A 17,479-nucleotide genomic window follows, 5' to 3' on the forward strand; every position below is an offset into this window, starting at 1 on the left:
AGAGATACCATGCTTTGGGCCTTTCTGAGAAGTCAGGCTGACTGAAAGAGTGACAGTCGCAAAACTAAGTGTTTGGAAACCTTACATGGCCACCTTCCACACTGGTCCTTCAACAATATCCTCAGCAAGCAAAGCCAACAGGGAAAGGTATCAAGGCTGATAGTGCAGCAACAGATGGACAGCCTAATGTAATACCTCTGCATTACATGAGGGTGGGGCAAATGTGACTATTTAAATTGCCTTCACTTTTATTTTAGCTATTGCTTTTTAATTTCTTGCATTTTTAAAATGAAAACCAATCTCTGTCTAAACGGGGATCCCAAGAGGGATACTAAATACATGATGGCATTTGACTAATGAATGAACTATTTAGAATGAATTATTTTGGTAAGGATTTCCCCAGGATGATATGAAGACAATGCTCTGAATTTCTATTTTCTGTCAAAGGTGGATTAGAAGGGCCTCAAGAGTGGGCTCTCTGTGCTTCCTCTCACAAGAAGCACACACCACTCAAATTTCTCTTGATAAACCAAAAGGTTTCCCTAAATCATCTTGATGTTTTACCCAGTTATTTCTTACCTTACAGATAGTCCTCGTTTAATGACCACAATTGGGACTGGAATTTTGGTTGCTAAGCAAAGCCATCATTAAGCAAAATCAACCTGATTTTACGATCTTTTTTGCGGCGGTCATTATGCGAATCACTGTGGTTAAGTAAACCACGTGATCGTTAAGTGAATCACACGGTTCCCCATTGATTTTGCTTGCTGTAAGCCGGCTGGGAAGACTAAAAATGGCGATCACGTGACCGTGGGACACTGCGGCAGTCATAAATGCGAACCGGTTGCCAAGCACCCAAATCGTGACCAGGTGACCGGGGGGACACTGCAACACCTGTAAGTGCAAGGATTGGTGGCAAGTAACCTTTTCCAGCACCATCATAAGTCCGAACCATCACTAAATGAATGGTCATTAAGCGAGGACTACCTGTAATTGTCTCTTCTTACATTTTATAACACAAGGATGTTAATTTGATCCCCTCAAAACCTAAATTCAACGAAAATTGGAAAAGTTTATCTACTCGGAAAGCCAAAAAATCCATGCAGAATTTTTAAAAATATGAACAATTTGAGGAAAAGTTCCTCATTCATTAGAATTTGTCCAAGTTTTTAGTGTTGAAGAATATGGCAGAAAGCTCCTGGCTTCTTCCAAGTTTTTCCCTTACCAAAATCCATAATGGTGCTCACTTCCCTGCCAGTCTCACGAAATCTTTGACATGTCTGCTCTTGTGAAGGGAAACCCACACTTCAACCTGAGAGCATCAAAGCACTGGATTGATGGGGTGTAACTAACTTCCTGTCCCTCAATTACTTAAAATAAAAATGGACACAAATGTTAACATTTTAAAGGAATGTCTCTAGTCTCACTCAATGTATTATTAGCTTTCCAGGACAAAAATTCCTATCAAGGATTAAGGAGCGGTCAGTTCCAGTCATTTAAAAAAAATACCACAGGTAGTTTTGAGGTTTCTCATCTCATTCTGCACAAGTATCCATAGATGAATTATAGAGAGTGATGGGACTAATTACTAAAGCACTTCTAGATTTCGTAGAAAACATGGAATGCATTTCCTCCGTTTTCCATCAAATGAGTTAAGATACCTGAATAGATAATTGGTTCAACAGACAACATTACAAAGGTGCTTCAGTATTAACGATAAACTTAAAACAAACACACAAACAAAAATCGAGAGCTCTCATCCCGTGACAGCAAGGGATGTATTCTGCTGCTGCATCCTTGCATCAATTAAGCAGTAACCTCTGGAACTCTGCGCTTTGTAGCTGTCCGCTGAAAACCTCAACATAAAAGGACTCACCCACCTTTTCCTACAACTTAGTATAACTTCTTTGAAGTATTTACTTCCTCCCTCACTTCAGCAGTCTAGCAGCCAGAGAAATTCTGCATCTCCCCCACCCTTCTCAGTGAAGAATTTGCTTTAGGAACTATTTCAAAGAAGAATTTCACAGAGAAATTTTTGTCGTGGATTTTGATATTTTTGCATGGGCATAACAACAAAATAGCCAAGGGATATTTTTGAATGTCATGCTTTTCATAGCTCAGTTCTTTCTCCATCAGTCTGAAGTTTCCCTGATGTCCCCTGAGAGGACATAAGGGCAGCTCTTCCACTGGGTTTCTTGGCAGTGATGCCACTTTTACCGTCAATCCCGCGTCTGCAAAACTGTTGGGAGAATTTTCCCCTACCCTGGAGAAACTATTCACCTAACTGGTCTGCCCACAAACTTAATGGAGATAAACAGCTGCTACTTATTCTTAAATCCATGTGGACTGCAGACACTCCTATTTCTAATATACTACTGGAAATAAAGCTGAGATCTTCCTTGGCCTCCCAAATCAAATCACAGATGGAATGGAGGAGAACAGCCAACCATTCCATTCCAACTGTAACATTCATTCCTCCTAATTTCCCACAAGTTGACAGCCAGCCTACTGGTACAGCTTTCCTATCAATTTTTAAAGTGAAAAAACATTATTGAATTCTTTGCCCTCTACTTCTGGCTGCTGGAGTTTTATCTTGTGACTTGTTTTTGCTTTGATGCCCTGCTTGCTTTACTTCTTAGTCAATAACCCTTTTTAAACATTTGGGGTATGTCCTACGACATTTCTTATTTCTGGCTTTGCAGGATCTATGGACAAGATGATAAAACCAGCCTGTAAGTCTAAGCAAGCAACAGGAGACAAGTTTAACTTTTCACAGACGCCAAGGTCTGTTCTAGGCTGAGCAAAGACAAGTTTGCTTAGCCATGAGATGATCAGGCACAAGATAAATCCCAGAGTTAACTGGAGGGGCTCCTAAAGGCCACTGAGTGGAACCCAAATTAAAGCATCCGTGGCAAAGGTCCCTCCATGTGAACACATCCAGTGAAGTTACTGCCAACTTACAGGAGATCAGCTTTGGAGGCGAAATTACTCCAGAAAGAAACCACACTATAGACAAGAACAAGTCCAGTGTTCTGTTCATACAAGTGCCCCCTTGCCAGAATAAAAACAAAGGCAAAATTGGACTGGGTGACCACATCTCAAGGAGCTAGATGGAGTGGTAAGTGGCAACCTCACCAACTGGCCTTAGGATAAATGGGTGCTTTGTGACACCATGGCACTTCATGTGGCCTCCATGGCAGTCATTTTGTAAGTACACCCACGAGAGGACTTCAAATTCCAAATGTGCTAACCACCCCCCAAACAAACCACAGTTGGAGCCATCTGTAGTTAATTAACTGTAACTATAACTACCCATCAGAGGAGATAGCAGGCACAAGGTGTACTAAGGCACTGGAGATTCGGTGTATTCTGGGGCATCCAAACAAATTTATACTATCACCTATGCAAATCTTTCGTCTTTTGCAAACTCCTATTATAAGCTGCTTAATTTTATTGCAATCAGTTTCCAGTTCTTAGCAGTCTTCCTTGCATTGCCCTATGAGTCAGCCTTACATTAGAAAAAACTGTAACTCTCCAGTTCCAAATAATACAGGAATCGCTGTATGTGATTAGTTATGACTTCTTGGGGAAAAAAAGAGAGGTCCTTTTAAACTCAACAGATGGAAGCCATTATCAACTAGCTGAAATGGAGCACACTGATATACCATTACCAGTTCAAAACAACACCCATAATGATCTGCAGGAATTGTATTGACCTGCTTATGATTCCACCTTGCATTCTCCAAGGAATTAGATGAGGTTTTCATTGTTCCTATTCTGCAAATTTCACAGAGATTCCATTTCCACTCCAGGGAAATGTTTTGATTTTCCAATGATTCTGCTCTGTATATCTCAGTCCTTTCACTCCCAGAGGAATCTCTGAGGAAGATGCAGTCCACTGAATATCCAGTATAGAGGATTCGCAGTTGACCTTAGGAGTGATTTACACAGCCAGTAGAGCTATCTACTGACAGCCCATGTCTGCCTTAACATTTCTGATCCTGGTGAGCTTAGTTTAAACCAATAACTGGTTCAAATAAAGACCAACAGCTTAAACTGAGGCCTGAAGTTTCTTAGTTTTGGACGGCCTGTAGCTGGCCAAGCTGGCACCCAATGTAGCCAAAATATGCAGAGAATTACTGAGCACATGAGTGGTGACGCTTCTGGTACAGAAATAGAAAAGTACAGGAGGTCCTTGTTTAACGACCACTTGTTCAGTGACCGTTCAAACTTGCAATGGTGCTGTACGGGTGGTACTTACAACAGGTCCTCCAAGTTCCGGCATGTGATTGTGATCCGGGCGCCCAGCAACCAGCCTGGATTTCTGCCCATTGCAGCATCCCACGGTCATGTGATTGCAATTTGAGACCTTCCCTGCTGGCTTCCCACAAGCAAAGTCAACGGGGAAGCGGGAAGGAAGTCAAAAGTCATAGCCATGTGAGGTCCTCGCTTAATGGCCTACAGTGATCCACTTAACAACAGGGGACTGCCAGAACTGCCGTTACTAAATGGCGCAGTCACATGACATTGTGCTTTACGACCGCATTGTTTAGCAAAGAAAATTCCAGTCCCAATTACTGTCATTAAGCGAGACCACCGGTAATAGCCTCCTCCCTCTCAATCTCCATTCTTCCAATACAGAAGGATAACTTTTTTAGAATGAACATACCTGTGCAATATTTTTGTTCAGAAGGAAGACACCATAATCAAATTGTAGTTTCTCTCCTCCTTTTAGATATAATGGAAATCTGGAGCATGAAGAAAGGACAGTATGAATAAATGATAGACATTTTTGCTGTCACCCCTCCAATAAGGAAACCGGCATGTGCACATTGCTTCCACAAACCTGAGAAAGAAATGACTTTATATATGTATGCATTCATGCATGCATGCATGCATTTGTATGCTTCCTGTTGCCCAGTTTCCAGGTAGAGTGGCCTACCAAAATGGGTAGCATTTCTGTGGCATGAAATTGTGTCATTAAACAATTTATTTATAGCAACTAAGCCAAAACCTATCATTTCAAATAAGTGCCATTAACATATGTTTTATACATGTAGCAACAGTAACCAAGTCAGAATTTCAGTTCTACAATACTTCAAACTCTTAATGGGTCACCTCAAGCTGAGAAACATAAAATCATTCTGCTACATGTCCAAGCCAGCCTTACCTAGCAAATCTATAAATGCAAGCTGTTTGCTGAGCAGAAAGGCAAAACACATTTTAAATGGACATACTGTACGTGTAGGAAAATTCCATTGTCCACTTTTATTATATAAAACATTTAAAAAATCATTGCAGTATCTAGTGGGTTATTTCACCCAACCACAATAAGACTTGAATTTTAAAAAAGGACACAATTACAATAAATTACACAAAACTTACCTGGCGTGGACAAGGCATTCACTTTCCTAAACAATGAAATTAAATACTATTTGCTAGAATAGGAAACAAAGGTTTAAGGGGGAACCATTTCAAGAATTTCTAATAATGGGCCAGCGCTTGTTCTTTACTGGCCCACCACTAGTGTGAAAAACCCATGACTGAAAAGTTTTTGCCTGCCACAGACGTAACTGATTGGTGCAATAGACTTGTGGTGATTCAGTGTGAGTACATGAATTTGCAGAGGTAACTGTCGACCATCATTCGATAACCTAACCCATTTGGAGAGAGAAAAAGGGCGAGGCAGCTGAAATAAGTGGGCAAAATTGGTGTGCAAAACTCACTGGTGGGGAAAAAGGGAAAAAGAAGCAATGGGCCTTTCATAGTCTACTGACAACATCCTTCTTTTGGCAGGTCATTAGCTGGATTTCATCCAACGTTTGGTCACACCCTAGCATTTTATTCTGTCTCATGGGGAAACCCAGAAACATGTGTCTCAACTGCCATCTCAAAAAAGCTTAGAAACTAATGAGTCCTAGCCAGGTTTCTTCTTGACGTCCTGCTCTCTCAAGGCCTGTTGCTCTTAGGAAGCTCCCCAAATCATTCATCCTATGAAAGTGATAGCAGGAGATAGGACAGCTTACATTTCCAAATGGTTGAAGACTGAGGACAGCAAGGAGATACTTATTAGAGAGTTGTATATTTTATTTATTTATTTGGCACATATGCTTGCTAATCCATATTGATCTTTTAACTCCTGGATAGTATTTTAAATATAGCTTAAAGATACTATCCAGGAGTTAAAAGATCAATATGGATTAGCAAGCATATGTGCCAAATAAATAAATAAACAAACAAATCTCTAATAAGTATCTCCTTGCTTTCCTAAGTTCTCAAACACTGGCGGGCACATCTCCCTTGCTTTGCACGTCTTCCACTAAATATGATAAAATTCTTGGGCTGTTATCAATATCTCAGCTAAAATATCCAGCTTCTGGAGTCAGAAAAGAAGCTGATGCATTGGGCGAGCTTCCTAACATCTTGTCTCCTCTTAAAAGTGATGCATTTTGTCCAAGAACATTCTCAGGCTAAAATATTAAAAACAGAAGATGCGAAGGCTTAGTTCACCAGAGAACTATGTAGTGAAGTCACTAGGACTAGGCTGCCTATGTGAATATTCTTATTTTGTGGATAACAACACCCTGTTGGCAAAAGCAGTGATTTATTATACCTCAATAGGCCTTAAGCTTAAAAATACAAGAAATTTCCCCCATTTTTTGGCTTTTCTATTAAATAATCAGCTACGGATTCTCCTACAATCATTCTTGGGAGCCCCCATAGTTACAACTGCAAAAAAAAAAAAAACTATTGCACCAAACCCTTTCATTTCACCTATCCATCTTTTTGTTTTTGTTTCCATTGTCTTCAAATAACCACTTCAAATACATTCTTATTTCATTTCACAGCTTATGCTGTTACTCAGCTAATGCTGACTTCTTCACAGGATAGCTTCGCTATTTGAAGAAGTCGTAACATGTATCTGTAGACCTGCCAGGTCAGTCAAATGTAACTGTTAAAACAAAGCTAAAGGATCTAGGTGTTACTTTAAAAAAAATCTCTTCAGATACAAAAAAAATGCTCTTCCAGGCTCTAAAGTCTAAACATCTTTATTGCTAAGTTCTGTGATATATAAACTTCATATTCTAAGGCATCCATTTCTCATGTACTGAAAGGCCAATGACTATCTATAGCCACCTGCCTTTAATCCAAACTATGTTTTAAGCTTAAAACGCTGAATGTTTTTTTAACTGCCCCCACCACAAATTGTGTACAATGGCCCATAGATGACTACCTCTAACATTCCCTTCTTTTTTGTATTATCTTCCAACACTTATGCAAAAAAAAGCCAAAGACAAGCATTCATGTTGAATCCTTGTCTGATATGCTGAATTTATTTTATTTTATTTATTTATTAAATTTATATCACTGCCCATCTCCCCCAATGGGGGACTCTGGGCGGTTTACAATAAAATAACACTAAAAACATAGCCATCTAAACTACCATTAAGATATAAAGAAAAGAAAAGAAAAATCCAAGTGAGATGGAACACAATCACTAAGAGGTACTATGGCGCTAGCCACCCCCAGGTGTATTTGCAAAATCCCTTGAAGTATTTACACATGACCGCATCAAAGAATAAACAGCAAACAGTAAACAGCAGCATAGCTGGTGAACGCTCCTGCTATCCTGCTAAAACATTTTGGGACACTTGTACAAAGCAGCTTATGGATTGGGCAAATTAGAAGCAGCTGCTTTACCATCGAGAGAAAGAGAGAGAGAAAGAAAACTTCATTTCACCAAGGAGGTCTTGGCAGTAAGGGCCTAATCATAAATGTGCCACTTGAAACATAAAGGGGTTTTAATTCCCCCTTTCATAAAAAAAGAAGAAGAAGAAACTACGTTTTACCGACTACTATTTGTACTGCTATTCCCCACTCCCAAAGGACTTGTATTTTCTATGGCTGCAATGTTGTTGGAAATTTCACAGAGCCCATCAGCCTCACTTCCTGCCCATCAGCCAACGTGGTTAAGTCACAACTGCCTTCAATGTGGGGATGCAACTGAGCTGCAGGCACTGACCTCAAGGGGTCAGCATGGTGCACGAGGAGGTGGCCCACAAGAGACTTCTTGGAGAGTAACCACCACCAACAAAGCAACCTATCAAATGAACGGAACAAGGCACTCCTCTATAAATTAAAATGGCTTTTAAAAATATGTTACCGGATTTCTTAGAACAACACTAGTTAAGACTCCTGCAACAAAAATTCAGCCTTTAGCTCTAAAGGAAAGTTAAATGCTTACACACACTCCAATCAGATCAATTACAGAGCGGCAAATTCTTGAACCTCAGTCAATTGACCTAATTATCCATGAAGACTGAGAAAGCACGGGCTTACTGTATTTCAAGTCTACAAGGGACTAGATCTAGCTGACATATGTCATACTGGGAAGGTCACTAAGGTTCAGATGACCTAAATACCAAATCTGGACTCACTTGAAAATTCCTGATTGGTGGTGCTGATACTGCAAGTCACTGTTTAGATTACTGAACAGTTTTACATCCTGGGGTTAAGCAGGCCACAGACATATTAGTTTTGGTCTGATATATAATACGTGAGCATATTCTGTTGCAGCATATCTTCTCTTCACAAGAAAATTCAGAACTGCTGTGAGAAAACCGCTACTGTTGCCAAACACACAGAGATTTTAGAGTCGTAATGATGGGAAGACTTGGATTTCCACTGCGTTTGCTTCAATGAACTGAACATGAAGCAATTTATACCAATGAATAAACTCCATGCTATGGAACTCTGACTTCCATTCTGCATGAAATCAATGGAGATACAAGGAACATGGACAGATTAAGCAATTATCTGCTTCCAGTCATCATTCATGTGCACAACTTTGGGTTGTGCACCAGTTGCACCCGTTCCTGGATAGGGAGGCTTTAGTCACTCCTGCCCTGGTCACCTCCCGCATGGGCTACTGTAGTGCACTCTACATGGGGCTGCCCTTGAAGACTGGAAGCTTCAGCTGGTGCAGAATGTGGCAGAGTGGGCAGTTTTGTGCACTCCTCAGGCAGCACGTGTTACACCTCTGCTTCGCGAGCTGCCCTGATTGCCAGTTTGCTTCTCGGCTCAATTCAAGGTGCTGGTAATGACCTACAAATCCCGAGATGGCATGGGGCCAGGTTAATTGAAGGACCGCCCCTCCCCAATCACAGAAGGGGCATGTTGTGGTTTCCGTCCATTAAGGAGTGTCAGTGGAAGGGACTCGGAAGGAGAGCCTTTTCTGCCACAGCACCTGCCCTTTAGGACATAATTCTCTGTGAGGCCAGACTAGCCCAGACCTTAATGGCCATCTGGAAGGCCCTGAAAACAAGGCTTTGTTGCAGATGCTGGGAAAGCCTTTAGCCCAGGAGAGGTCAACAAAGTCACACACCAAGCATTTCTATAAAAATAATTTATTTACAGAAAGCAAAAACAAAAGCAAAACATTTAAAGGACTTAGCTCTCATTGAGAGCTACCTGGCTTGCTACATGCCGGCAGAGAGAAAAAAAAGAAGTGAGAAGACAAGTCCGGGCAGGTCCTCCCCCCAGGCTATTTTGCATGAAGCACGTGAGAGGAGACAATCACTTGCAACCTTTTCACCCAGCCAAATGATTAGGTATAAAAGTAGCTTAATCTGTTAGTAGGGAAACCTTAACACTCCCCTTTTTACACTACAGATTAAGATGCAAACCAATCTTCTCTGACAACTCTTTGTGTCTTGGTACAGGAAGAGGTTTGGTTAAAATATCAGCAATCATGTCTTTTGATTCACAATATTTTAACATTATTTCTCCTTTGCTTATCATATCTTTGATATATTGATATCTAATATCGATATGTTTTGTTCTACTTCTGCAGGCTTCAGATTTTGCCATAGCAATGCAAGCTTGATTATCCTCATAAACAGTTATAGGCTGGTTCACTTCCATGCCTATGTCTTTTAACAAATGTTTAAACCATGTAACCTCATTACAGGTTTGTGTTAGAGAATAAAACTCTGCTTCTGCAGTGGAAAAAGCAACAAGTGTTTGTTTTCTAGAATGCCAGCCTAAGCTAGATCCAGCAAATTGAATTAAAATCCCAGAAGTGGATTTTCTGTCACTGACATCTGCTCCCCAATCAGAATCGGCAAAAGCCTGCAATTTCTCAGTTCCAGAGGCATTTAGCATCAGGCAATAATTCTTTGTTCCTTGCAAATACCTCATTAACCTCTTCAATGCTGCTTTTCCAGTAGATGTAGGCTTCTCTACCTGTCTACTTAAAATGGCCACAGAATTTGAGATATCTGGGCGAGAATGATTTGCAATGTACAGTAAACTTCCAATTGCAGATCTATAGTTCTCTGCCTCAGTTAATTGAGTTTCTCCTATATCTTTCTGAAAATCTATTATCATCGGAGTAGAGACTGGTTTACAGTCTTGCATATTAAAATCTTCTAGGAGCTTTTGAATTTTACTACGTTGGTTTAACAGAAAGCTACCATCCTTGTTTCTGTGTACTTCCAAACCTAGGTAATTGGTCACAACTCCAAGGCTTTTTAATATGAAATGGCTTTTCATGCAGGCTTCAAAATCAAGCCTTTGTTTTTCTGTTGATGTGAACAGCAGCAAATCATCAACATAAATGCACAGATACATACAGCCTTGTTTGTCCTTCTTCATATATACACAGGGATCTGCTTTTCCTTTTTCAAAACCAAAATTCTGCAGTTTTTCATCTACTTTTTGGTTCCAGGATCTAGCAGCTTGTTTTAACCCATAGATTGACTTCTGCAGTTCACAGACTAGATTCTCCCCTTTTTCATAGCCAGGGGGTTGCTGCATGTATAATCTGTGGTCTAAATCACCATAGAGAAATGCAGTTTGAATGTCATAGTGGTTAACTGACATTCCCTTGAGTGCAGCAACTTTTAACAGTAATCTAATTGATTCACCTTTAGTAACTGGTGCAAAAGTCTTGTCAAAGTCTAAATCTTTCCTTTGAGTGAACCCTTTTGCAACCAACCTTGCTTTATATTTTTGGATTTTGCCATCAGCATCCCTTTTCAGTTTGAAAACCCACCTACAACCCAGACAGCGTTCATTGGGAGGTAGATTTACCAGTTTCCATGTTTTATTTTCTTTCAAGGATGCTAATTCCTGTTGCATGGCAGAATGCCAATTTTGTGCAATCTCAGGTGGTAAAGCATTCACTTGTTCTAAAGACTCAGGTTCTGTGAATATGTGAAAAGCCTTTACTGTTTCAGCCTGAAAACGTGATGGAGGAACGCCTTTATTACTTCTCTGAGATCTGCGAGGTAATACAGGGCTTAAATTTTGACTCCTATCACTTTCCTGAGAAGCATCTATCTCATCAGACAGATCTTCAGTTTGCTTTTCTGGTTTATTGTCCTCATCAGGCAAAAGATCACCATCAGCAAGTCCTTGCTGTTCTCTTGTGGTGGTCAGTTCAACTGGAGAGCTAGAATTTAATCTCCCCCAGTTTTGTTCAGCAAAAGAAGCGCTTTTGCTAATTATTAATTTCTCTCCCATTATGAACCTGTAGCTCCTCTGGCTTTGTTCATAGCCAACAAAGATGGCTTTCTTTGTTGTGGGGCCTCCTTTCCTTCTCTGCTGTTTTGGAATGTGAACCCATGCAGTGCTACCAAACACTCTAAGATGGCTTACCTTTGGTTTCACACCATAAAACAAATGGAATGGAGTGTCCTGAATCATAGAGTTATACAACCTGTTCTGTACATAACAAGCAGTCGATAAAGCTTCTCCCCAGAACTTAAAACATAATCGTGAATCTTTTAACATGCATTCCATCGCATTTTGCAAGGTTCTGCCCTTTCTTTCAGCAACACCATTTTGCTGAGGGGTGTACGGGTTAGAAAGAATTTGTTCTATCCCTTTTTCCACTAGGAACCTTCTGAATTTGTGAGAAAGGTATTCTCCTCCTCTATCACATTGGAGTGCAGATACAGGCCTAGGGAATTTTCCATTTGCCCATGTCACAAAACCTTTAAATTTCTCAAATGCCTCATCTTTATGTTTTAAGATGTAGATAAATGTGTATCTTGAGAAATCATCAATGATGGTCATTGCATACCTTGCTTGTCCAAGACTTGGAGCAAAAGGACCAATAATATCAGAGTGTACAATTTCCAAAGGTCTAGTTGTAACTCTGTCACTGTGCTTACTCACAGGAGCTTTTAGTGTTTTGCATTCTTTGCAAACTACACAATCTAAGTATTTATCACAGGGTTTTATCTTTAGGTCAGCACACAGCTGTGGCATTTGTGCTATATACTTGTAATTAGCATGACCAAGTCTCCTGTGCATCAGGTGTACACATTGGTCATGATATGGTGTGTTGCCAACTGCAGCCTTGCAGCTTGGCTTCCTTGCATTTTGCACAATGTACAAGGAGTCTTTTAACATACCAGTAGCACACAATTTCCCATTTTTACGTATCTCACAACCATTTTTCTTAAATGTTATGATATACCCTGTTGCAGCCAATTGTGCCACAGATAAAAGGTTTGATTGTAAATTTGGCACATACAACACACCTTTTATAGTTTCTCCTAAGCAGGATAAATACAAGTCACCTTGTCCCATAATTTTGGTCACAGACCCATCAGCCAAAGATACACTTTGTCTTTCAGTTTTAGACAGTGACACAAAAGAGCTTTTACAATTACATAAATGACAACTGGCCCCAGAATCTAACACCCATACATCAGAATTACCCTTCTCAGCAACCTGTGCAATTTGGGTTGTCTGAAGAGCCTTCTTCTGTGTTGCCCTTGTGTTCTTCTGCTCTGTCTTTCTACTCTTGGGTCTCATGGCACAGTCTCTTTGCAAATGTCCAGCTGAACCACAAGTGAAGCATCGCTGGCTGGCTAGCGCTGTGGCCTCAGGTTCCTTTCCCTTCTTTTCCCTCATTTTCTGGTCTTGCAGCTTTCCAGAAGAGATGGGGGGGGATCTTTCCTCTCTCTTCTCCCATTCAGCGAGTAAGCGCTGTGTAACATACGATGGGGTGAGGTCTGCTTCAGGCATAGCCTCCAGGGTACAAATCAGCGTGTCCCACGTTTCATTTAGTGAGGACAGGAGGATATAGGATTTTGTGAGAGGTGTAAATTCCATTCCTCTCTCCTGCAACTCAACATACAGCTGCTGAATAAAATGCAGGTGCTCAGGAAGGCTATCTCCTTCTGCAAGGTAGGCTCTGTACAGCTTTTTTGTCAGAGTAACTTTACTCCCTGCTGTTGCCTTTACATATAAGTCTCTCAAAGCGTCCCAAAGTTGCTTTGCAGACTGCATGCCTCGCACGTGGACTAGCTGATTGTCCTCAACTCCCAAGATAATGGTGGCTCTAGCCCGCTCATCCTGTCTCAGCCATTCAGCATTGGGATTTTGAGGGGTTTGCTCACCAATTGGCAGCCAAAGATTCTCTCTGCGAAGATACATCTCCATCTTCAGGGCCCAATTCAAATAGTTGGTCTCTGATAGGCGCTCCAGAGGCATCGCTGAGGACTGGGAGGTAGCCATGGCTTCTTCCTTCTTTTGCAAGTCACCTCAGCTAGCTTCTAAGTCCTGCAGACCGGCAGTTGCTGGAAAATCTCCAGGTGGCTCCAAAGAAAATCTTCACAGGTCTTTGCTACCTGCCTTTAAATTGTGCACGAGGTGTGGAGCTGACCTCTCTTTTCTCTCTGGGTTTTACTGCGTTGTTTACTGGGCACATAACCTGTTGCAGATGCTGGGAAAGCCTTTAGCCCAGGAGAGGTCAACAAAGTCACACACCAAGCATTTCTATAAAAATAATTTATTTACAGAAAGCAAAAACAAAAGCAAAACATTTAAAGGACTTAGCTCTCATTGAGAGCTACCTGGCTTGCTACATGCCGGCAGAGAGAAAAAAAAGAAGTGAGAAGACAAGTCCGGGCAGGTCCTCCCCCCAGGCTATTTTGCATGAAGCACGTGAGAGGAGACAATCACTTGCAACCTTTTCACCCAGCCAAATGATTAGGTATAAAAGTAGCTTAATCTGTTAGTAGGGAAACCTTAACAGGCTTTGCCATGTTGCCTGGGGATCTGGTAGTGGTGGTATGGAGCCTGCAAAATGGCGGCAGTGTTAGTGAGACTGATTGATTGCACCCTCCCACAGATTATGTGTTTTTATGCTTTTTCAATAGTTTTTACTGTTTAAATGTTTTAATGGACTTTCGTTGTTACAATTTTGGCAACCTTTTCATACTGTTTTTGTTTTTAACTCTGTAAGCTGCCCAGAGTCATTTATATAAATGGAACAGACAAAAAAGTAATATATTTCCTATAAAATTTATCGTTTTCCCGACATGGGCACTACAAATTGTTCTGAGACCATTTTCCTTAGAAATTCCTCGCAGTTTATGATGCAGTAATGCACAATGTGCCATGGGTTTGAATGTGCCTGGAAAGACTGCTAGGTTTGCTGCGTTTGTATCTTTACTTTTCCAAGGGATTCAAGGAAGTGAACATGGGACTGTCCTCCCTCACAAGAACCCAGGCATTAGAACCAGATCTCTCAACCCAAACCATAAACTCATTATTCAAACTCTGACAGTTTGATGCCTATCAGGCCCAAAACTGCTTGTACCAAGACTCTTAACTGCAATGTCCTAGATCAGCCTCCCCTTCAGTGCCTTCTTGGAATTCAATTATTATTTCCGTTATTTCCAGTTTGAATGATTCAGTATACATCTGGAGGAAATATATTGTGAAGAAACCCACAGAATCAGATCTAGATAGTAATGCTGTTTACTTATAATACAACCCAGGAGTTAAACACAAAGCAAGACTCTAATTGCAACTTCAGGAGATTTATGTAATAAAATGCACTGTTTGCATTTTCACTGTTAAAAATAATTCCAAAACAGAGTTATAAGCAAAAACCATATTCTTTGATCAAGTATGTACTGTCCCCTCCTTGCCCTGCAAAAGCGTTAAAAATACTTACTCTCTTTCTTTCTCGGTCAGTTTGTCATTAATGTTATCTTTGATTGCAGACCTGGAGCCCTTGTGAATTATTGGATACCTGAGGGGTACTTGCAAGAAGTAGGAAATCATGGAGACCAAGTGAGCAGTATAGCCCAGAGCAACAGCAATGCTCCCATCATCCTTTGCTGTAAGGGCAAACAAGGGCACACTGTTCAGTCAAGCTAACCAATTTTAGCCTTAAGAGTGGCTCACAGTTGTGCTCTCCAGATTTTTGGATTCATTTTTAATTGAGGTATTTATATTATATTATATCTGTGTGCCTTCAAGTCAGTGTTAACTCCTGGCGACTGCTTGGACAAGTCCCTGCAGTTTTCTTGGCCCGATTTTGGAAGTGGTTTGCCATTGCCTGCTTCCTAGGGCTGAGAGAGAGTGACTGGCCCAGGGTCACCCAGCTGGCTTCGTGCCTAAGGCAGGACTAGATCTCAGGGTCTCCTGGCTTCTAGGCTGATGCCTTAACCAAGACACCAAACTGGCTCTCTTAATAGAGGTATAGATATTATCAAAACAGAGTATTTCAATGACAGAAAGAAGTTGAGCTGAAAAAGGATCGCAAATAGCAATTTTCATGCCCTGCACTGCTCTAAATTTCATTTTGAATTTGCCCTTTTGTGTGACTCCTTGACAAAATACCTCTTGTCAAGCTATCCCTTCTGGCCAAAACAGCATTCCCCACGGGTCCACAGCCCTCACTATCCCACAATCTCCTTCAGCTTCCTCAGATCATCCCTTTCATTCTCTTGCTTCTTCCACACACAGACCTTTTTTTTTCTACACAGATGATTTATGGAAGGTAGAAGGAAGTTAGCAGATGAGCTAACTTACCTTCCATAAATCTGAGTTTTCTGCAGAGAATATACCGAATATATTTCCTGAGGCAAACCTTAAAATATAGGAACACTGAATGCATCACAATATAAATTTGTGCTAAGTTTTGAGACAACATACCAACATTAAGAAAAGAGGTATTCAATAATTAAAAAAAAGGATTTAGTGAAAGAGGGGATAAGATAAAAGCAACTCTCTCAATGCCATCTATTTCATTACCCACCTTGAAATGTTAAGCCATATTGTGGGACAACTGGTCTAATTTTATTTGATGGGTTTGTAAAAATATTAACTGCTTCATAGGCAATATCAAATTTATTTATTTATTCATTTATTCATCATATTTCTTCACCGCCCATCTTGTGATGTATGACTCTGGGCAAAAAATAGCAGCCTTAAAAAAGTATCCAGCTATTTAGAACTATCTAGACCAGTGTTTCTCAACCTCGGCAACTTTAAGATGCATGGACTTCAACTCCCAGAATTCCCCAGCCAGCATTCTGGGAGTTGAAGTCCACGCATCTTAAAGTTGCCGAGATTGAGAAACACTGGTCTAGATAGCTTCTTCTCCCTCTACCATACCATCTCCCCTTGCTCAAGTCCAATTCATCAAACATGCTATATAAAGCTAATATCACACCATTGTTTTGCAGGTCTCCTCCCTGTTTGGGCATGTGGCCTATAAATAGGGTAAAACGTCTAAAGAATACTGCTTCAAGGACAGAATCCACTCCAAGGGCATCTTGGATCTGGGACATCATTCAGCAGAGGATTCAGGGTGCTCTCCAGCTGCATGGATTTGAACTTCCAGAATTCTCAGTAACAGGCATGCCAGCTGGGGAATTCTGGGGTTCAAGTCCATATATCTGGAGGGCATCAACGTTGGGAAAGCCGTTCCAGTCCCAAACCTGTCAAGCCAGAAACAACATAAACACTCCATTTTAGCCGCAACTCAGGTTCTCCCAAGTTTCAACTCACAGTTGAAAAAAGAACTAATAACAACAGGCTGTGTGTGAGAGGGATCAATAAGTTCAAACTGACAATTTGGACCTGTACACTGCACGGCTATTCAGAATTCAGCTATGTAAGTACCTGCTCTTCCTAATGGAGAATAAAAATTAAATCTAGGTAATCCAACAGAGCTGTGATTTGCCTCTTCACCTCTCTGCCCCCACTTTTGGCAAGGGAGTGCAACTTTTTTTGCATCAAGTGCCGCCCTTCAGCTTAGAATGGAATTCTGGAAGGCACATTCCAAAAAAAAAAAAAAAAAGTACAGGGGTACAGGACTAATTTATTTTGTTTCCTTTCCATTTAGTTAAAAATTAAATGTAGTAAATACGATTATTCTAAATCAAGTATTGTGTAACGGTCTGTTTCATCAAATATTACTCTGATAACAATTCTTGGGGTTGGGGGAGCTTTTAGACTGCATTTAGTCCACCGCTAGCAAAACCATGAATTAGACAACTGAACTAGTAAGAAACGCTGCTGTCTAGTGAGGCCAGGCGGACCTAGACTAATTATTATATGGAAACAAAGTGGTCTGTTTTATTTATGCTGTTTTTTTCCAAACAGTGAGCAATCTTCATGAAGCAGTCAAGTCCTCAAATAAAATATACCCTGTCTCAACAAA

General features: G+C 40.7%; 1 protein-coding gene across 2 annotated transcripts in view; it reads right to left on the reverse strand.

Annotated features, from left to right (window-relative positions):
• The window catches only part of UVRAG (UV radiation resistance associated), an 85,334-nt gene that overhangs the window by 13,769 nt on the left and 54,086 nt on the right, over positions 1-17,479 (reverse strand). For both annotated transcript variants that reach the window (XM_063305978.1, XM_063305979.1), the window contains 2 exons: positions 14,981-15,146; positions 4,670-4,748 (listed from right to left, as the gene is read on the reverse strand). In XM_063305978.1, the coding sequence (XP_063162048.1) occupies positions 4,670-4,748; positions 14,981-15,146 (245 nt within the window). The remainder of the gene's footprint in view (positions 1-4,669; positions 4,749-14,980; positions 15,147-17,479) is intronic.

The sequence above is a fragment of the Candoia aspera genome, chromosome 5 (genome assembly GCF_035149785.1).
Source record: "Candoia aspera isolate rCanAsp1 chromosome 5, rCanAsp1.hap2, whole genome shotgun sequence".
Taxonomy (NCBI): Eukaryota; Metazoa; Chordata; class Lepidosauria; order Squamata; family Boidae; genus Candoia; species Candoia aspera.